At 49.8% G+C, this 21,060-nt stretch overlaps 9 protein-coding genes across 9 annotated transcripts; 5 read left to right on the top strand and 4 right to left on the bottom strand.

Moving 5' to 3' along the window:
* Positions 1 to 662: 662 nt before the first annotated feature.
* PENARI_c001G03122 (uncharacterized protein) lies at positions 663 to 1,028 on the top strand (the record flags this gene model as incomplete). Its single annotated transcript, XM_022626357.1, has 1 exon — positions 663 to 1,028. The coding sequence occupies one exon, from the start codon at positions 663 to 665 to the stop codon at positions 1,026 to 1,028; it is 366 nt and encodes a 121-aa protein (XP_022494004.1).
* Positions 1,029 to 1,932: 904 nt separating this feature from the next.
* Positions 1,933 to 3,125, top strand: PENARI_c001G07711 (TFIIH/NER complex subunit TFB4; the record flags this gene model as incomplete). Its single annotated transcript, XM_022626742.1, has 2 exons — positions 1,933 to 1,978; positions 2,041 to 3,125. The coding sequence occupies 2 exons, from the start codon at positions 1,933 to 1,935 to the stop codon at positions 3,123 to 3,125; spliced, it is 1,131 nt and encodes a 376-aa protein (XP_022493139.1).
* A 483-nt stretch (positions 3,126 to 3,608) lies between these two features.
* PENARI_c001G06381 (threonine aspartase 1) lies at positions 3,609 to 5,675 on the bottom strand (the record flags this gene model as incomplete). Its single annotated transcript, XM_022626639.1, has 6 exons — positions 3,609 to 3,710; positions 3,767 to 3,876; positions 3,954 to 4,778; positions 4,840 to 5,039; positions 5,099 to 5,412; positions 5,661 to 5,675. 6 exons carry the CDS (start codon positions 5,673 to 5,675, stop codon positions 3,609 to 3,611), a joined length of 1,566 nt encoding a protein of 521 aa, XP_022493993.1.
* A 369-nt stretch (positions 5,676 to 6,044) lies between these two features.
* PENARI_c001G05122 (actin-related protein 3) lies at positions 6,045 to 7,561 on the top strand (the record flags this gene model as incomplete). Its single annotated transcript, XM_022626521.1, has 4 exons — positions 6,045 to 6,079; positions 6,142 to 6,164; positions 6,235 to 6,593; positions 6,662 to 7,561. 4 exons carry the CDS (start codon positions 6,045 to 6,047, stop codon positions 7,559 to 7,561), a joined length of 1,317 nt encoding a protein of 438 aa, XP_022493151.1.
* Positions 7,562 to 7,955: 394 nt separating this feature from the next.
* PENARI_c001G00952 (tRNA (uracil(54)-C(5))-methyltransferase) lies at positions 7,956 to 9,704 on the bottom strand (the record flags this gene model as incomplete). Its single annotated transcript, XM_022626199.1, has 1 exon — positions 7,956 to 9,704. One exon carries the CDS (start codon positions 9,702 to 9,704, stop codon positions 7,956 to 7,958), a length of 1,749 nt encoding a protein of 582 aa, XP_022493477.1.
* Positions 9,705 to 9,940: 236 nt separating this feature from the next.
* Positions 9,941 to 11,210, top strand: PENARI_c001G12496 (mitochondrial 37S ribosomal protein uS5m; the record flags this gene model as incomplete). Its single annotated transcript, XM_022627120.1, has 2 exons — positions 9,941 to 10,940; positions 10,993 to 11,210. 2 exons carry the CDS (start codon positions 9,941 to 9,943, stop codon positions 11,208 to 11,210), a joined length of 1,218 nt encoding a protein of 405 aa, XP_022493824.1.
* Positions 11,211 to 11,501: 291 nt separating this feature from the next.
* On the bottom strand, positions 11,502 to 12,139 carry PENARI_c001G11654 (DASH complex subunit DAD3 family protein; the record flags this gene model as incomplete). Its single annotated transcript, XM_022627043.1, has 2 exons — positions 11,502 to 11,756; positions 11,906 to 12,139. 2 exons carry the CDS (start codon positions 12,137 to 12,139, stop codon positions 11,502 to 11,504), a joined length of 489 nt encoding a protein of 162 aa, XP_022493723.1.
* A 3,915-nt stretch (positions 12,140 to 16,054) lies between these two features.
* On the top strand, positions 16,055 to 17,809 carry PENARI_c001G03811 (uncharacterized protein; the record flags this gene model as incomplete). Its single annotated transcript, XM_022626427.1, has 2 exons — positions 16,055 to 16,248; positions 16,318 to 17,809. 2 exons carry the CDS (start codon positions 16,055 to 16,057, stop codon positions 17,807 to 17,809), a joined length of 1,686 nt encoding a protein of 561 aa, XP_022493039.1.
* Positions 17,810 to 18,695: 886 nt separating this feature from the next.
* On the bottom strand, positions 18,696 to 20,760 carry PENARI_c001G06622 (putative serine/threonine protein kinase (Nrc-2); the record flags this gene model as incomplete). The annotated part of the gene is made up of 4 exons (XM_022626657.1): positions 18,696 to 19,432; positions 19,483 to 19,608; positions 19,661 to 19,834; positions 19,899 to 20,760. 4 exons carry the CDS (start codon positions 20,758 to 20,760, stop codon positions 18,696 to 18,698), a joined length of 1,899 nt encoding a protein of 632 aa, XP_022493209.1.
* Between the last annotated feature and the right edge of the window lie 300 nt (positions 20,761 to 21,060).

A 21,060-nucleotide genomic window follows, 5' to 3' on the forward strand; every position in this document is an offset into this window, starting at 1 on the left:
CTTACGCCATCTCATCCACGACCATTATCAATCGGTCTGATAAGACCAACCACAGCAACGAGATCCGTCACGTTTTTGATAAGCACACATCTAGGTAGTATATACTACTAGGTATATACTGGTCAGCTTAGAAGACTTTCCAGGTTTGTGCTATCCTTCTATTCCAAGGACTGGCTGGACGACCGACTCACTTGCAGGAAACGGATACTCTTCCGCTAACTCCGATGTGCAGCAAAGTGGACTATCCATTGATCTACTCACCAAGCCACTAGAGAATACAATAGTAGTACCTTGGCGCGTCCAAGGGATATGCCAAGAGTGTTGTCCTCCTGGCCTTTAAAATCGACCGAGAGTCAATCCATCTCAACAAAAGATGCTCATAAATGCATAGTAGATTCAGTCACTGAGCGCCAGTTCCTCCCATTGGAGTCCGGCTCCGACCTGTTTCCCGAACTGCTTCATACGGGACCAGTCACATACCCCAGTTGTTTCAAAGGCCAAGATATGTTGTAGGAAGAAGTTGAACGTCGAGCGGAGGAGGGGTAATCAACTTGTATAAAGTAGAAGCGCTAATGACCGGTAAGCTACCTCAGGGTTCCGTACCTAGTATCACATTTCATTTAACGTTAACTTACCCCTCGAGCTACGTATGTTCTACAACCATGGCTTCTAGCCTTCTCAAGCCTCTGGATGTGTTTTGCAGTCAGTCACAGTCTCAGCGATACATCAAAACTATCAGGAACCTGGGTGATGCATGGCGTAGCCTTGCCGAAATACCTCTTACTGAGTCCGACAAAAACTCCGCTCTGGTAGAAACCAGCTTTGACTTTGTTTTGAAAGTCACAAATGCACTGGAAGAGCAACAGTCAGAACCAACGACTGTCGAGATGTCAACCCAGGAGCCTCCTATTTCTACCACTTCCGTATCGACCACGACATCCACGGCAACAGAACCTCCCCTGAATTATCGTATCTTTGCTGATTACGGCACGGATTTCATTTGGCGAGATCCGGACGACCTCAGCTGACGAGGGGGACTGTATGTTAGAGGCAGAAGAAGTGCTCTCTTCATTCCCTCTGTCGGTCTTGGAATCGTATGATGCGTGGGTGGACACATACACCGACAACTTCAAGGAAAGGCGCGACAAGACTCAAAACTACCATGTCACTATCTTTCCGACTACCTCCTCGGAGGTCGCTTGGAACGTGACTGGGTTTCTGTTGGCTTGGCGCATTGCAATGGCGCCTGATGTCGGGAGGATCGAGTTCAGCGCTGGCTATTCAAAGTACTTTCTTGAGAAAGGGAAGGAGACGAGTGTTACTTTGAAGTTTTTGCAGGACCAGGTTGATATGTTAGCCAAAGGAACGCCTGAAGCATAGCAGGACTTGACTACGCTGTAACGTTACTTGATTTATTTATTCCAATACATTATGATCTTTTTTTCAGGGTGGTCTGAATACTATAACGGAAACTTAGTCGGTGAATCAAGCTGCTGAAGGTAACCATGCCATATGAGTCAAGTTTTCCAAGCCTCAAAGCTCAGAGCCGAATGCGAGAATAAAAGTGTACCATAAAATGACTTATTTGAACCAGGTCATTCTGCACTCGATTGTATAATACAAAAAGGTAATTCCCAACCGGTCAGAGCGCATAAGGAAGCTGTACTGAACAGAATTGTGTATAACTTTAGGGTGAATGGGTAGAGTAGAAGCTATAGTTGTTATCACCCCGTGACTGGCTTATCACAAGCTTAATTCTTGGTTCTCCGACTACATCTGCAACTACTCGAGCTCGAATCGAACATTCCACCAATATTGAGAGACTGTCATTAAGCAGCGCATCAGGCCTTTATTTAAGTTGGCCCAACGCCCGACACCCCTCCAGCGCACCCCTCACAATGACCATCAGCCTCGACTGATCCGCGGTCCACAATGAATTCCGTCGACGCCTCGGAGCATTATGAACTGGGAGCCACAGGTTCGTACACTTGTCTACAGCTGCAGAAAACCCAACTAAACATAGCCACAAAAAAGACCTAGCACCATCCCTCCTCACCGTAATCATTGACACAAACCCACACGCCTGGGCCCTCCTCGAAGACTCCCTCCCACTCTCCAAGGCAGTCGCCAACATCCTGGTCTTCATAAACGCCCACCTAGCCTGCAACTACGCAAACGAAGTAGCAGTGGTCGCCTCGCACAGCCAAAAAGCCGCCTGGCTCTACCCGTCCCAAAATGCCCCGAGTCCCTCTGCCGACCAAGACGGCGACGTCACAATGAATGGCAACACAACCCCCCAAACAAACAAATACCGCCCCTTCCGCATCGTCGAAGAGCAAGTCACCCGCAATCTAAAAGACCTAATAGACTCCACAACCGGCGATGACCTCCGCAGCAACATGTCCACAATGCTAGCAGGCGCACTCACCCTGGCCCTAAGCAACATAAACAGACGCACAATCGCCTGGGCAGAGGAACACGGCGGTGCAAACCTCGAAGATGCAGCCGCGGAAGCAGGAGGTGGCGGCGGCGGCGGAGCAGGCGGAGTAGCCGCCGCGCCGAACAGGTACTCCGCATCCAACGAAGACGAACGCCTCCAAAGCCGGATCCTGATCGTGTCCGTGAGCGGGTCTACCGATTCCGCGCACCAGTACATCCCCGTTATGAACAGCATCTTCGCTTGTCAGCGGCTGCACATCCCCATTGATGTATGCAAACTTAGCGGGGATGCGGTGTTCCTGCAGCAGGCGTCGGACGCGACCAAGGGCGTATATATGGCCCTTTCTGAGCCGCGGGGGTTGCTGCAGTATTTGATGATGGCTTTCTTGCCGGATCAGCGCTCGCGCCGGCATTTGGTGCTCCCCACGCGGGTGGATGTTGATTTCCGTGCTGCGTGCTTTTGTCATCGGCGGGTTGTGGATGTTGGGTTCGTGTGTTCGATTTGTCTTAGTATTTTCTGTGAACCGCCTCCTGGGGGCGATTGCATGACTTGTGGGACGCATTTGGATGTTGGGGATTATCATGTTAGGCCGGCTTTGCTACCGCGGAAGAAAAAGAAAAAGAAGCGTGTTAATGGGGCGTCTGGGGCTGGGACGCCTATGTCGACTCCTACGCCCGGTACTTGATGCTTTCGTTGCTCGGTGTTCATCTTCTCTTGTTTACATTTATTAGTGCTTGCATTTTGATTCCTTTTATGATACGTCCCTGGTTGGATGGTGGCGTTTGTATGGGCATCGGGCTGACCATTAGAAATATTACATATTATCATTTACGGGAGAGAAAATTTTGACAGTTCTTGAATTACTAGCAATAGAATGCATAGGTGAAAAGGAAGAACAACGGGGCTTAGTCAAGAGAACACACTCTGGCCATATCGATGCCCGGTTTCAAGAAGCAGTTGTGCTTGGAACTATCTGCGGGATGCGCAGAAGGAAAATTGGCGTGAGGCTCTACCTTGTCGGTTTGTCGCTATGCAAGAGAGAAACGCTGGCGTTGCAGAAGGCCCTGGAGATGTTGCGGCAAACTGGGTATCTCGAATAAAATGAAGACGAAATAAAGCAGAAACGAGTATTTCGGGCAAAAGCCGCCTGGGTCGATGTGAGTCGGCTTTAGAAGCGGACTCGAGCACCTCCCTGCATGATGCTTCCTCGGGTACCACGGGACATCACACACACAGGCTTCTCTTGGTTGCTGGACATGGAGCCGATGGCCTGTCAGATGTAATTAGCAATCATTCAGACAAAAAACAGGAAGAATTGTGTCTCACGAAAGATTGGGTGTTGTGGGCAAAGAAAAGCTCAATGCCATCGTTGTCTTTTCTCACCACCATTGCTCCGAGAGAGCCAAAGAGAAAGCTGTCGTCCACGGCAGGGAAGTCTAAGCGTAGCAAACATGTTAGTTTCTGTGAAGCCGCATCAATCAATACCAGGTAAGCAAACATCACAAATACGTACTGGTAAACTCATTCTTGAAATACTCAGAGATGACTACTTGGTCCACTTCCTGCTCAAATCTGCCGTTCTCACACTTCTTCTGGCTGAAATAAATGCGCTGCGAGAGGGTGTAAGCCACGAACGCCGAAGCAATAAGCTCTCCGGTTCCGGATGTGACGCATGCAACTGTGGTCCCGTCTGGGTCAGTTGGATCTACTGGGACGACGTGAGTACCAATGCCAATAAGAGCCGCAGGTCCAACTCGGCCACGGTGCTTCATGCCTATGCCACCAGAAGAAGATCCTGCGGCAATGTTTCCCCATCTGTCAATAGCAATGGCACCAATGGTGTCTGAGATCATATCAACATCCTCTTGGTCGCTGGTGCTGCGCTCAGTCTCGGTATCGGTCTCGATATCGGGGCTGCCATCGCGAGACGATGAGGAGGCAATCTTCGCGACGGTGGCATGTCCTCCAGGGTTACTTACGAGCAAGTCGGACATGTACTCCTCATTTGCTTCATGATCAGCTGCAGCAAGACTCTCGCGTTTTGCAAGGCGCTCAAGGCGAGTCCCCATCGGGGTCAAAGGCCGACGAAGCCAGGGATCAGCATCCTGGCTGCCTTTGACACGCTCGTGATCGTTAACTTCCTCTTTCCATGATTTCCAACGTAGACGCGCGGCGGGGTGAGTCATGTCATCGTGTGGCAAGACGATGATCCCATTTTCCCACGCAAAGTCTCTGGCGCCTTCTCCGATAATGAAGTTGGGAGGCACTCTCGATTGGCCCATGTCTTTGTTGGATTTGTCATAAATCTTTCGGGCGAGCGCGATTGGGTTCTTCACGTCTAACACTCCATATTAGGAAACGCTGACTGACACACTTCGCCAGATACATAACAAACTTACTGGGCACAGCGCCGACAGCCCCACTTTTTCCTCGATGGTCGACAATCGAGGCATCACACTCAACTATGCCATTATGGTTCAAGTTGCTGCCATATCCGGCGTTTGTGATCGGATTGTCCTCGAGCACCGTCAAGGCGACTTCGACGGCGTCGACAGCAGTACCGCCGGCCTTCAAGAACGCCATGGCGGCAGTGGTAGCCCTAATAATTTCAACGGTTAGATTTTGGCAACCAGATGAAAATGCACCAAGAACACATACGAATCACAGGCTCCCAAATGCTTGTGTTCATTCTCGAGGTTATGGAAGCCAGCCCCGGCGTGGACAAAAATGGCACAAATGCCATCGTTTGGAGGTGGGTCCATCTTGGAGGCTTCAGTTTTGAAGCGTCGCGGCAGCTCTTGGGAAGAATCGCAAAGCGATTGAGCAACTGATTCGATGAACCAGGTTGCAGCGAGGGTTTGTCCGAGGTGCGCGGCGTGGTTACCACCACGTCGAAAGATTGCGCGTTGATTGAGTAGATGGAACTCGACGAAGGATAGTTGCCGTCGGTCTGCGTAAACAACAAGCAAGTCCTTTAGATGAATGTCAAGCGAGCGTGATTCATCCCGCTCTCAGATTGTCGCTCTCAGATTGTTGGCCGTGGAGTTGGCAAACGACCAGACAATCCAGTGTTCTCAAATCAAATGAGCACCGCAAACCAATGCTCTAAGGCTGTGGCTGATTTAGGGGCTGCAAACGAAGAGAACGACCAATGCGATGAAAGCCAATCGCCAGGATATGTACGTGAATGATAAACAATACGGAAAAATAGGAACCGCACCACAGGTGAGCACATGAGGATATTGGGAATAAAAAAGCGAGTGGCTTAGGGGTTGGACGGAATCAAGAAGTGCAACATGGAAGAAGCTGAAGACGATTGCCTATTTCTTCCATAATGGATCAATGGCTCGCAACTGCCTTCGAGTTGAACATTTTTGTAGATCAGATAGAGGCACATGATGTTGACGTGACCTTATGTAATCCTGGACCTCCGGACCTCCATCCTCTCCCCCCGCCTTGTCTGCCTGTCCTCTCGGTGTCTCCAAATCAGCATATTGGCTACAATTGAGAGCCGTATCTCTCCCTCCCTTCTTGATTGATATCTTTCGGGGTTTTCTGAATCCCTGACTGCGGATCAATTGTTGACAGACCCCAACCACCCGCCATGGCGAACCAAACACCCGCCGTTGTCATGGACAAGTATGTTAACAGCTGCAAGGGCCCAAATGATAACGTCAAATGCTGACCTGACATGTTCTTAGCGGTACTGGCTACTCCAAGCTTGGTATGTGCTCTCGATATTTGGAGAACTTGCGATCATGGATTAGGCTGACATGGTCCCTACACTCTTGCAGGTTTCGCCGGTAACGACTCCCCCTCGTTCGTGTTTCCAACCGCAATTGCAACGAAGGCCGGTGCTGGAAGCGCTGCAAGCTCCGGCGCCCGCCCACCAGTCGCGAACAAGCCCTCGTTCCTAGGTAGTGGAAGTGGGGCTAGCTCCAACCTCTCTGCTAAGCGTGGCACGGAGGACCTGGATTTCTTTATCGGTGATGAAGCTCTCGCTGCGGGTGCTGGCCCAGGATATGGTGTCAACTACCCTATTCGCCATGGACAGGTTGAGAACTGGGACCACATGGAGCGATTCTGGTCAAACTCGATCTTCAAGTACTTGCGAGTCGAGCCTGAGGACCACTATTTCCTACTCACCGAACCTGTAAGGCGAATGCGCATGCTAATTGCCAGCTGTCTGTGTTGAGTAGAGCTGATATTTCTCCAACTTAGCCCCTGAACCCTCCCGAGAACCGTGAAAACACCGCCGAGATCATGTTCGAGTCGTTCAATTGCGCCGGTCTCTACATCGCCGTTCAAGCCGTTCTTGCTCTTGCCGCGTCATGGACATCCTCCAAGGTGACAGACCGGTCCCTTACCGGAACTGTTATCGACTCCGGTGATGGTGTCACCCACGTTATCCCTGTCGCTGAGGGCTACGTCATCGGGTCCTCCATCAAGAGTATTCCTGTTGCCGGTCGAGACATTACATACTTCGTGCAGAGCTTGCTTCGTGACCGTGGCGAGCCAGACAGCAGCTTGAAGACAGCAGAGAAGGTCAAGGAGGAGTACTGTTATGTCAGCCCCGATATCGTCAAGGAATTCGCCCGCTACGACCGCGAGCCAGACCGCTTCCTGAAGCACACCGTCACTGCTCCCAACGGGCGGAGCGTCAACATCGACATTGGCTACGAACGTTTCCTCGCCCCGGAGATCTTCTTCAACCCCGAAATCTACTCGTCCGACTTCCTCACCCCGCTCCCCAATGTCGTTGACGGCGTCATTCAATCCTCGCCCATTGACGTCCGGAGAGGTCTTTATAAGAACATTGTCCTGTCTGGTGGTTCCACTCTGTATAAGGACTTTGGCCGCCGTCTGCAGCGTGATATCCGCCATCTGGTGGATGCACGAATTCGCGCCTCCGAGGCTCGCAGCGGCGGCGCACGCAGTGGTGGTCTTGATGTTGCCGTTGTGACGCATAAGCGCCAGCGCCACGGCCCCTGGTTCGGAGGTAGTCTGCTGGGCCAGACTCCTGAGTTCCGGAGCTACTGCCACACCAAGGCGGAGTACGACGAGATTGGTCCCAGCATTGTGCGGAGGTTCGCACTGCTTGGTGGCCCTGGAAGCTCGTAGAGGGAAAAGGAGTCGATATTATCATTAGATGCTTGTCAGTCGATGTAGCTCAGCCTTTTGTTCATAGTTGGTAGTTCATTTCCTTTCTTTTTCTCATTCTCCGGTGGTTCTCTATTTATGTTCTTTTATCCAAAACGGCTTGGCGCCCCGATGTTCATCGGCTTTCCTATATCTGACGACAATGTAAGCCGATAAGAGCGTTATTGCCCTTTGACATGTTATACACGAAATGGAATTTAAAAAATATATTAAAAGGCATACATATCCACCATCGCCGTCGTGCCTTTTTGTTTGTGTCCCAAAACGCCACAGGGTATGCAAGATCAGACCAATATAGAGTATACCCACGCCAAGCAAATAACTTTTCGAATGGATTCAGATATTCATCCCAAGTTTAAGCAGTTTCCGTCTGAGGAGCAGTCTCCGCCTGAGGGAAAGAAGTGCGATTCAAAATAGCCACACCTTCCACATGTCCGGTCTGAGGGAAGAAGTCAAAGCCACGAATACTTTCGATCTCATAGCGCACATTCTTCTTCTCATCACCCTGAACCATGACAGCCACATCGCGAGCCTGGGTGTGAACATTGCAACTGACGTAAACAACACGACGGGGTTTGAAGTCAAGCATCTGGCGCAAGAAGTCATCCGAGCAACCCTTGCGAGGCGGGTCAATGACGAGCAAAGTCTGATCGGCAGGGTAAGGGACATCCTTGAAGAGAACAGCGGCATCAGCGGCAGCGAAGCCCGTGTTAGGGAGCTCGTTTGCGCGGGCGTTGTCGCGTGCTGAGTTAATGGAATCGCCGGCTACGTCGACACCGAGACTGGATTTGAAGAGGGGGGAGAGTGTGATGGTGAATAGACCAGAGCCGGAATAGGCATCCAGGAGGTACTTGATCGGGCGTGGGTCTTTGTCGTTGCCTGCGGGGATGGCTTGGGAGCGGATGAACTCGGTGAAGCCGGACAGGATTGAGTTGTTGTTTTGGAAGAAGGCGCCTGCCTTGTTGCTGAAGATGTAGTCGTCGACGTACTCGACCATTGTGGCATTGTTGTCTGTGATGCAGCGCTTCTCCTCGATATAGTTCTCGTGCTCGATGCGGATCACGTCGCCCGTGTCTGCTCCTGGTGTTGGGACGATCGGGCTGGCCTTGGGTGCTTCGCCGTCGGAAGTAGTTGCCGACTCCTTGGGCACTCGTGTGGTTGACTCTCGCATCAGAAGAGTCGCACCTCTCTTGTAAGAACGGATGTTCTCTGCAACTCGTTTCCGCTCACTAGTGAGACCACGCCGCACAATGTCTGTTCCCAGAGGGCAATCCTCGATATCCATATCAAGGCGTCGGTTCTTGTATGTAAATCCAATAGGTGGAACTTTGACCTCCTCCTCTTCGTTATGATTCTTGGCCTTGCGGCCGCCGCCATTTTCGAAATGCGGTGTGAGCTTCGTGCGGTATCCAAACTGCATTGGCGAGGCGAATGTCTCTCCGATTGTGGGCACAAGCTCTGGGATCAGCCCAGAGAAATTAGCAAAGGCTTTCTCCACGATGCGCCGCTTGTGAGCTAGCTGGTCATCGTAAGACATCATCTGGAGCTGACAACCAGAACACTCTCCGAAGTATTTGCAATTAATGAGCGCATCATTTCTCTGGGGGCCGGCTTCAATCACTTTCACGAAATCGGTCAAACTGTATGACAACGACTCGAAATGCCTCACCACTTTGACCCGCACAGTGTCGCCCGGGACTGTGAACGGAACCACATAAACATATTTTCCGTTTTCTGAAAGTGCTAGACCATCGCCGGTCGAGGAAAGCTCAGAAATCTTCACATCCATTTCAGTGAATTTCTCGGGAATAGCCTGGGGCGCATCCTCGCCATTGGTTTCGTCCTGTTCGGATTGACTGCGCTTAAGAAGGTTGTTGATGTCGGCGAGGAGGACCTCATCGTGTCCACTGCTCTTATTCTTCTCGATCTTGGCCTTCTTGCGCTGCTTGCCGGCGAAGTGTTTCCTGGGAGTGTTCTGCATTATTGCGGGGATCGGAGCATTGGCAGGGCGAGGAACGTGGAAGTCGGAAATCGATCGTAGTTGACTGGCTCGAGGTAGCCAAGAGGAAGTAATGCGTCGGACGGAGAAGCGAACGGCAAACATGTAAAGGAGAGAAGTGACTGCGGAATAATTTCTTGACGAAAATCGCCAAATGGGAAATTTATTAGAAACTCATCTATGGGGCCATTGATTGGTTGGGGACTGACCGCCCGCAGGAGAGAAATTCATACGCTTCATCTCCGACTGCTTTGGTCTTTGCCCCCAATTGTCTCCGCAATTCGCGTTTATTTCTCTCGGAGCTCTGAACCAGCTGGTAGCTGGCCCATTGCATCGACATCATGAGTCTAACACGGCCAGCACGATGCCTTTTCTGCAGCTTCACTCGTGCTGCCACACCGGGCACTCGAGTTCCTCGTCGCCAATTCCATCCTACTCCCGCCTCTCTCTCGAACCGGAAACCGAAATTTCCCAATGTTAAAGCCCCTCAGACGGGCGAATTCAAGCCATACACGGAAGAGCAGAAGGCCGAGCTCGCCAAGCAGTACTCCGAATCGCAGATGGCCGCCATCAACGCCGGCGAGGCGGCTATCGACCCGAAGGACCTTGCCGAGCAGCTCGAGGAACGATCCGATCCGATGAAGTTCAAGTATGTCGACGACTTCTCAGTGATTGAACCCGGTATCGACCGCCACCAGCGCGCCCCGGAGTCCAACTCGGACTTCAATTTCAAGATGAAGACCGAGGATGATTTCGCGGAGGACTGGGGCCGCTACTTCGTTGAGCTTCCCAGTGAAAATCACGCGTCAGGTTCAAGCTTTGTGAAATTCGCCAACAGCTTGCGGGTCACCCACGGCAAGGAGGAGAACGAGCTGAACCCGCACAGTGCACTTGTTCCAGACCTTTTCGGGCCTGGCGAGACCATTGACGAGCCCCGTGTGGAAGAACGCAAGACTGCCGCCGAGAAAGGCGAGAAGGAGCGGTCGGCCGCAGCCGAGGAAATGACAGATGCTTTGAAGAGCCTTCTCCTGAAGACAGGCTACACCGAGCAACAGGTTAAGGGCCTCCGCACCAAAACCCTTGTTTCACACAGCGTCACAAACCAGACCCGTCTAGGAAAGGTTCGCCGTGCATACCGTCTGTCTATTGCCGGCAATACAAACGGCCTGTTGGGTATTGGTGAGGCCAAGTCCGACGAAGCTGCCGATGCAGTGATCCAGTCGCAATATCGTGCCATCCGCAACATGCAGCCCATACCCCGTTACGAGAACCGCACCATCTACGGTGATGTCAAGGGCAAGGTGGGAGCCACAGAGTTGCAGCTTATGCACCGTCCCCCAGGTATGTTTATTTACTGTCTTTCTCGACAGAATATCTTTTTAACATAATCTAGGCTTCGGTCTCCGTGTCCAATATCTCATTTGGGAGATGTGCCGTGCCTGTGGCATTCACGATCTATCGGCCCGTGTTGGTCGTTCAAGAAACCCTATGAACACGGTCAAGGCCGCCTACGAGGCCATTATGAGCCAGCGTAACCCCGAGCAGGTCGCTCACGCACTCGGCAAGAAGATCGTCGACGTGCGCAAGGTGTACTACGCTGGCAAGGTTTAGGGTCTTCTGGCCTTGGCTTGGTGTTTCGTACCAGCGTGTATATAATGTTTCTTTTTCTCCTCTTCTCCTTGTGTCTTTTGCATTGTACTTGTATAAGTGGTTGTTAAACATGAAAGGGTCTTCAATTCTCTAGTATATCGAGTTATTCACGGCATATTTGAAGATTCAATCAACAAGGTTCTTTCCATAACACCATCTATGAGAAACGGACTCAAAACTAAACAACACCCCGGGTATAAAACGCAAGCAAACAGAATCATAAAACAATGACAAGACTATCATCTCACACGCTTATTGTAACGTCATCTCTCCCTCCCCGTCGTAGCCTCCATACTGATAGTCTTGGTCCTGGAAGTGCTGGTCCTCATTCTGCTGTTGTTGCTGCTGCTCTTCATTTTCATTCCAGATCTGCTGTTGAAGGACAATGCTATACACACTAGCCTTCAGCAAAGTGCAAACAGTAGCAGTCTTACGCTCGAGGAGCCGGAGGCCATCGAGTGGCATGGAAGCGGGGGAACCAGCGAGGTCGGAGAGTTTGTCTGAGAGCTGTGCACAGGAATCAATCAGTATGGGGAGTCTTGGTAGTTTGAGATAGATAGAATCCGCTGGGTCATTGCCCATCAGGTAGGCATCTTTAGATACTCGGGCAAATTCTCGAGATCTGTGAAGAGGGAACAGAGATCTTCTCCGCGTACCTGATTCACATTCCGCAACAAGCGAGCATATTCGTCTAGCACCTCCTGCTCCAAGTCTGACACGAGGGGATTATCACCCAAGAGAGGATTGTTTGAGTGCCCTCGGCCGTGCGAGGCTTCTGTGTCGGTGTCCATTGTTTGTTCTTGGGGGATCGGAGGGGTGGATGTCGCGGGGTCGGCTTCGGTGTAGGCATAATCGTGAGAGTCAGGGTCTTCGGGCGCAAAGGCGGACATGGTTGGAGTTTCTATTTGGATTTTGTTTGCTGATACGACAGTTGGAGGCTGTGAGTGGTGTTTGTTCTGGAGAGTTGTGAGCTTCGGTTTTCTCGGGTTCGGGACGCGTCTGCACAAGGTTCCCGATCCCGATATGCCACTTCATCTTACCTTTTTTGTTTGTCTTAGGCTTCTTCTTTTTATTTTTACTCTTTACGCTCTCTTGTAGGTTGTGGCCTATTTTAGACAATTAGACATAGTATGAAAAAGGGCGTATGGCTTGCCTAGCCTTAACGAAGGTACGGAGTACTTCAGTTGGCTATATATATCGTTCACTAACTTATATGTCGTATCAAATTACACGTCTTCCTGATGAAGTTACTCCATGGTATTAATTCTGTGATATTCATTGCCACTATATGGGAAGGTTTAGTAACATTGGAACTACTGTTGTGTACAGAGTACTAGTTCGCCGCAAGTGTGTTTTTCACACTGAACTTAATACAAATCCAGGTAGAGTATGACTCCAACTCGATACAAAGAATATTTTATTTTCTACTCAATAAGATTCCCGGCTACTCCTTTGTATAATAACATTGTCAGTAATTGGCTGCTACTGTAGACTAGATCCCTTACAGTCTTAGCTCTCTAGAGTGATCACTGACCGTTCCTATAGATAGACGACGACATCTGACCCGAACATTTACCAACATTAGGCACGCCAGCAAGACTAGGACTTCACTGCTGTTTCAAAGGCACTGAGCCATGGCTCCCTCTTTCAATGGAGAAGAAACATATTTACCCTCGTAATCACGATGGTACTACATGAAGGTAACGAAAATTGCGGTAAATGTAGTGGTTCATCTCTTAAGCTCTGGAATTCATCGCACTTAATGGGATGATATGCTTCCATTTCCCGCTATCACTCGCCCCGGTGTTGTTTCTTCGTCGGGGTCCTTAGTCTGAGCATCGTCCGAGGCTTGTAATTAAGGGTGTCAGCAATAATCAAAGTATCTTGAAACCAAAGACCTGAGCGCTGTTGGATATACAGATATGGATTCAAATAGCGCGTTGGCAAACTGCAGCGGTATAAGTTTCCGACACACCGAAAGTGGTGCCGTTATTTACAGCTAGAATTGCACCCATCCCCCTTGATTATCTATGACGGATTGAACCGCCTTGAGCTCCTTGCCTGGACTTGATTGATCTCAGGACAAACTCAAAGGTCAAGAATGCTCCATAACTGATGTCATAAGTACCCGTGTAGTGAGATCTGTGTCACCGACCCGAGAGATATGATCTACATGTACGCTACAGTAGTTCAGCTATCATGCAGTTCAATATTGATCAGCGACTTTGTACTCGTTCAGTCTCGCCCCTCCCATGGCTCAATTTCGTACTGCTCTATCAAAGTCTCAGGTTGCACATCACGGAGTAGGCAGGCTACAAAAGACGCTCAAGTTTACTTATTCCCCGTAGAACCAGCAGTGTCTACTGGATTTCAAGAAAAGTTATCTGGACCGCGGTCATCTCACATAGTACATGTACTGTAGATGCGCAGGATCCTCACTTGCAGTCTCTAGCTCGAAGTGGATGCTTGAAATGCCCTTTTATGTGCTAAATCGGTTAAGCGGTCATCGTGCCTGGCTTTTTCGGAATACCTACCCCACAATAATGATAGCATGGCCTCCACGCTTTCTGACCGCAATTTTACCGTCTCCCTTGGAGGTTTTCTGGATCTAGGCGTTCCCCATAGTGAGTCATAAATCGGATGTGGTCATGTTCGGGCACTGGCCTTAGACTTAACCATACGTAAGATGTTCATTTAGAGATGCCCATTCCAACAATGACGTCTCCTTTGTTGCATACTTACCGTACACATCTGCCTGTGATCAACATTGCATGCAGATCGTCAATAGTAACTGCACCTCGGTCTCAGCTATATGCATAGATTTCGATCGCAAATTTGTGATTATGAAAATGTTTTCACGCATGCACGTACATGGATCTTCGTGTCGTCAGACTTTAGACCGCATATGAACTGTCTGTCCGATGTTCAAGGCTGGTCTAAACCCAACATACTAGTAGTGGAGCAACCTTAGAGGTATTTTCAACCGCGTCGAGGCAAATTCAGCCGGGGCAAATTACATCACAATGGTTTCAGTTCACCATTTAGTCCTTCCAATACTGCGAAGAGAACAAGTGTTCATCTTTTGACACGTATTATGTGTTCAACCCGGAGTCAACGATGCATAGAAAAACAATCATTCGGGGTCTTAATCTAGCGCCCCACGGTTGATACTATGCTTTCAAAGTCATACTGACAAGTGAAGGGGCTACCTCGACACTCACATAACGTGCTCAATGCCTCAAAGCAAATGAAGGACCTAAATTCAAGACAACCTACCTGATAACTATGAGACATTATAAAGGATCAAGGAAGGCCAAAGGCATTCAATTCACTTAGTTCGGAGAAGGATAAAGGCAAGGCCGTATTCGTAATTATAAAAAATCGAATTCCTCAGATAATCGAATTTAGCGCTAGATTCACACGCGAGCTACGCCATTTAATTGGAAACCAAGCTCAAATATGTTAAGTCCAGACCATCGCTTCGGAAAACTAATGTGAAAAGTGAAATACGACTACGAAAGCTTTAGGCAAAATAGCCGCCACTAACAATAGATTGCCTAGCGCAGAAACGTTCAGTTGTACCTCTTCTAGTACACGTGGACACTTTTGCCCTTGTCGCACCTGCTAGAACAGTTTACTGGCTAGATAGAGTTCCCAGAATAGTTGATCCACTATGAATAGGCTACAGGCAGCAATCAATATCGGGATCACCGATTCTAGAATGAAACCCCTGGATACGTGAAGACGTATCAAATTGTCAATTGAATCAGGAGCGACAATCCAAACCATTGTCTTGGAAATTATTGGCTGATTCTTTGACAGGAACTCTGAAATCATTTTTCTACCGTAAAACGTGCGGATGCACTTGAACCCTGGAAGAAAGACCAGGGGATATGGCAAATCGGGCAAGTGGCAACTTTGGCCCTGAGATGGAGGATCTAGTACGTAAGTACGTACGGGGTACCACGTTGTACAGTTAGCCTGTCGCCCTAGTTGTGGGGCTCGAGCGGCAACAGAGGGGCAAAAGAGATATATTTGCCACTTACAGTTTATCAGACACTTATTAAGTGTAGCGCTACGTATGGTCTGTGTCCCGTGCCTGATATCGTTGTTTCCTAGGGTTACTGTGAGCACGTGCCAAGGTTTCTTTGCGTACACCGGCCACTATGCGAATACGAAGGTATCGGCCCATGGAATTAGAATAGTTGGGGTTAAAAGTGTCTTTGGACAATTTAAGAGACACATTTGAGACTTATAAATACGATATTGTGTGCGGGATCGGCGCAGAGAACGTTCTCGGTGGATTCCATGCATCATTTAGAAACCTTTCGTCCCTTAGTGGAGTCAAATCAACCACATGGATAGGGGGAAAGGATTTAGTTTCAGCGATCTGTCAATTTCCGACAGGGGCAACCAAAGTTTAAGCTTGTTTTAGCTCGACATATCAGCGAGTGCGGTGTCTGTTCGGGCTCTGGATACGCGTCCTGCTACCAACACCATACATGTATTTGTCGTCTCTCCACAATATCCAGAGTCCACTCCCCCATGGGATACTACGCCCACTCGATTGGACCACTCGACACTGCCCCCTTTTGTATCCCCTAGGTCTAGAGGAGCATGTCCTGCAGGGTGGCGCTAAGTCTAGGTAGAAGAATAGATGAAATGTTCCATAAAAAGGCTATTCTAATATAATTGTCTTGGACTCACTTCAATACCCTTCTATTTTCAAAGTTTTACATATTTCAAATTGGTCCAAGATCACTTTCATTCCTTCTTTCCTCTCTCTCTAACCATAGATCGACAACATGGCCACCCGAGAGAAGGCCAGAGACAGGGTCTTGTCGAGACGTGAGGTCGAAGGCATGATTGCCGAAGACAAGCTGATCATCATCGTCGACGACAAAGTCCTCAGGCTAGATGCCTGGATCAAATTCCACCCGGGAGGCGACATGGCCATCAAGCACATGGTAGGCAAAGATGCCACCGACGAAGTGAACGCGTAAGTCTCCAACACATCTACACAGCGCCTCAATAAAACTAGCCCATTATACTGACCAACAACCCTAAGCCTACACTCACAGGAAGCACGCCAGCGCATGAACAAATTCCAAATCGGTCGCATCGAAGGAAGATGGACCAACTTCATGCCTCCAATCCAAGGCGGTCGTTTCCGCCCATACCATGAAACAGACGCAGACGAGACTGAATACTTGGTGAACTCCGAGCTATCAATCGAAGAGATCTCAGCACCCCCGTCTCCAATCTTCGAGATTGAAGAAGACGCCTTCGGCCTACGCCGCAGACTATCAGTCTCAACCATGTCCTCGGTATTAAGCGCAATCCCACCCCCAGCAACAGAAGACAAACCCCGAGGCTACGTGATAGACGCCCGAACCCAACAAGAGATCGACCTAGATCTCTCCAAATACCCACCCCTAGACGCAAAGCACCAAGAAAACATCACACAGAAATACCGCCAGCTAAACGAGCGTATTCGCGCAGCCGGTCTCTACGACTGCAACTACTCAGCCTACGCGATCGAAATAACCCGCTACACCCTCTTCTTCAGCCTATTTCTCTTCTTCCTTGGCAAGTCCTGGTTCTGCCTCTCGGCCTTCTTCCTCGGCTGTTTCTGGCACCAACTCGTCTTCTCCGCCCACGATGCTGGACACATGGGCATCACACACAACTACCAAGTCGACACGGTGATCGGAATGATAATCGCCGATTACCTGGGAGGATTGAGTCTGGGCTGGTGGAAACGAAGCCACAACGTCCACCACATCGTGACGAATGCGCCAGAGCACGATCCCGATATCGAGCTCATGCCCTTCTTCGCGCTGTCGCATCGCTTTTTCGGTAGTTTGCGCAGTACATACTACGATCGGATTATGGAGTACGATGCCTTTGCCAAGATCACGGTCAAATATCAACATTACATGTACTACCCGATCCTCCTCTTCGGCCGCTTCAACCTTTACTTCTTGAGCTGGGAACATATCATCTGCGGTCTCGGTCCGAAACACGGTGCTGGATGGTGGCATCGCTGGTTCGAACTGGCTGGCCAGGTTTTCTTCTGGAGTTGGTTTGGGTACGGTGTTGTCTGGTGCAGTATCCCCAGTTGGTGGAGTCGGGTTGCGTTTGTGCTTATTTCGCATATGGTGACTGCGCCGTTGCATGTGCAGATTACGCTTTCGCATTATGCTATGTCGACTGCCGATCTTGGGCCTTTGGAGTCGTTTCCTCAGAAGATGCTGCGCACGACTATGGATGTTGATTGTCCGACTTGGTTGGATTGGTTTCATGGGGGTCTTCAGTTCCAGGCGATTCATCATTTGTATCCCCGGATTCCGAGACACAATTTGCGCAGGACTCAGGAGTTTGTTAAGGAGTTTTGTGAGGAGGTTGAGATCCCTTATGCTGTTTTTACCTTCTATGATGGTAATAAGGAGGTTATTGGTCGTTTGGGGGATGTTGCTAAGCAGGCGAGGATGCTGGAGGAGTGTCGGAAGGCGTGTGCGGAGCAGGGTGTGTTTGCTGATCACCATCATTCGCATTGAATATACGCCCGATTCTAAGATAGCAGGTGAATTGTGATATTGTTCCTGCTTTGCAGTGGTATCTTTGCAACCCGAAACGACTTGAATACAATCTAGGTGGATTCCAGACCGGTCATCCTATAATGTTTATACTATAAGACGTAAGGGTTGGAAATCTACAATCAAATTTAGGTGTAGGAATTCGCAGAGGGAATACTTGATTCGTGCCACCCTCACGATTTCCTTGGCATTGAAGACTTTCAAGACAAATGACAAGAGAGAAACATAGAACGTCAAGTTATCGTAGAAGAATCAGTCCATAGTATTCATGTAACTTGAAACGGTTGGAATTTGAAAAGAATCACATAATCAGTTGATCCGTACAAGTGCCACGCTGAAAGCGTAACCCGAAAACGACAAAAGAGTAATCCAGAACGCCGTCCGCTGCAAAAAAAAAAAAAAAAGTAGAGCAAATGTATGTCACAATCTCCAGAGAAACACGCAGAAACCAAAGGACCTCAAGGCCCATGGCACGAGCAATCGATGGCAATGTAAATGCCAAGAAACTTTTGCCATGTGGTACCCAGATTGACGGAGAAAACCGAGAGCGATCCCAAGGCTTTCGGCAAGGGAAATGAAAAATGCAAGGTGAAACAGAATCAACAGGCATAGTAATGGGATGAAAAGAAACGAGAAAAAGCTTGCATAGATCCGCCAAAAAAAAGTCCCGAAACACTCCATACACCCAACGAGGATTGAAATGGAAGAAAAGAAAAGAAAACATCTAAATACAGTCGTTAATGTATCACGGGTCGTCAGCGAGCCGATGCATATACGGCTGTTCCCCTCGTGTATCGAATAAAAGAAACAAGTTAGACATCGAAAGGAAAACGGAAACCGCAGGAGTTTACATGTCACCCTCGTGGTGCAAAGTGACACTGTTGAACTCCTCGAAGGGATCGTTGAGCTCGCCGTTCGGAGTTGCCAAGCCCGAATCCATCGGGACGCCCTTCATCTTGGTGGAGTCTGTGCCGCCGATATCTACGCTGGCACTCTCCTTGACGTTGCGGAAATTCACGGTGTCCGTGCCGGCACGACCCTGGTGGGGAATCATAGGTGGCTTCATGTGACGAATGAGAGCCCACTGCGTCTGTCGGAAGAAGGGGTGGGTCTTGACATCAGATGCTCCAGCGCGGGCACCCAGGCGTTTGGTTTCATCCTTGATTAGCAGTTTGCGGATCAATGACTTGCACAGGTGTGATGTCTGTTGCACACCCGAGTGTTCGGGGAAGTTCACCTCATCCCGGAGGATGCTGGCAAACGTGGCATTTCGGTTCTTGCCCTTGAATGGGGTGGTGCCATAAAGCATCTCGTAAATCAAGATACCCAATGTCCACCAATCCACAGCACTGGTGTGACCACATCCCTTGATAACCTCGGGGGCAATGTATTCTTCCGTTCCCACGAATGAGTTTGTGCGGAAGTCAGCGATACATGACTTGGTATCAATGGTAGGCAAAGCCGTGGTGGAGTTTCCGCCACCACTGCGACCGGGAATCATCGTCGGGGCTCCTCCAGGACCTGACTGCTTTGACAGATCGAAATCTGAAAGCATAATATGACCAGATTGGTGGAGAAGAATATCTAGAAAGTGGTCAGCGGTGCACCAATCGGCGAGACGACGATATACATACTCTCTGGCTTCAAGTCACGGTAGATGAAACCCATAAGATGAAGATACTCTAGCGCAGCAGTAACCTCTGCAGCGTAGAATCGAGCAGCATCCTCAGAGATACTCTTGCCAGGGCGAGTTTGAAGAGCTGAGAATGGGGTCAGCAAAAATTCCAAGATCCATGATCAAAAGGAACGTACTCCTGAAGAACTCGCCACCACTACAGTACTCCATGCAGAGATACAGATAGTCTTCAGATTGGAATGAGTGGTAAAGTGTGACAATGAAAGGATGATTGCTGGTAGCCAGAATCTCCTGTTCGGCCAAGGCACGCTTGATCTTGTTGCGCTTGATCATTTCCTTCTTGCTCAACACTATTCGCAAGTTAGTATGAAGAACTGAAAGAACTGAAATATTCCCAAAATAAACCGAGCTTACCCTTCATGGCATAGAGACGACTCGACTTCTTCTCGCGCACCAGATAAACCTTGCCAACATCGCCTTTTCCGATCAATTTGATCTTATCAAAGCTAGCAGGGCCGACTTCCACATTTCGAACTTTGATAGAATTGGAGCTGTACGTCCGACGGAAAGAAGCGTTATCAGCACCAATTGTTGGCACAGCCAAAACATCATCCTTATCTGAACCGGCCAAGCCAACGGATCCACCGGGACCGGCCTGTTCCGCCAGAGGCTCCTTGCCCATCTCGGCCGTTTGAGGGCGCTCCCCATTCTGACCACTTGTGAATAGCCCCTGGGCATTCGGAGCAGAAGCCACACGGCGCAACTTGCGTGCTAGTTCCTCCTTGTTTGCGGTAGTTGCCTGCTCGACCGCAGAGACCCCAGTGACCTGCAACTCAGGGGTGTCGGGAGGAGAAGATGGCACAGACCCGTCATTGCGATGCCGTAATGCGGGTTGGCCCTGGTGCGCAAAGTACGGGTTGGCGGTCGCGGTAGGCGACATGCTATCGTCGAGGGGGTTGCCCTCACTGGCAACGGTGGTCGAACGATTGCGGCCGATGGTAGGCATAAATCGGGATTGCCTGAAGGCAGACTTCTCGTTCTTGGCGGAACTGCCATGGCTGTCCCGGTCTCGTTCGGGCTCGTTGCTTCCAGGGCGGGTACCAGGCGAGGAGTGGCTGCTTGAACTGTTGATGCGGAAAAAGTTCTTGATCCTCGTCGGAAGGTGACTGGATTCGTTGGAGTGTTTTCGGGAGGGAAGAGAGAGGCCGGAAATCCCACGCTTCTCGTTGTTGTTCGTCACCGCCGGCGACGGACTGGAGGCGAAAAGCTGCGTCATCTTGGGTGGGTCACCGAGAATGAAATCGAGATCGCAGTAGTCTAGGAAGTAGACAAGATGATGCGAACGAAACGCTGCGCAAATGAAAGGCGCGAGGCGACTGAAAGAACGGGGGTTATGATGTTCCCAAGTGCCAAGTGCCGGCTGGGGATATAACGGCGGGGGCAATTGTTAGTAAGAGGCCAGGTCGTTGCGATGGAGGCCACCCAGATATGAAAAAACAAGGACCACGAAAACAGCAATCATAGAAGAGACTGCATACCACAGCCAGACAATCAAAAAAGGGACAAGAATTGAGAG

The sequence above is a fragment of the Penicillium arizonense genome (assembly GCF_001773325.1).
Source record: "Penicillium arizonense strain CBS 141311 chromosome Unknown PENARI_contig001, whole genome shotgun sequence".
Lineage (NCBI taxonomy): Eukaryota > Fungi > Ascomycota > Eurotiomycetes > Eurotiales > Aspergillaceae > Penicillium > Penicillium arizonense.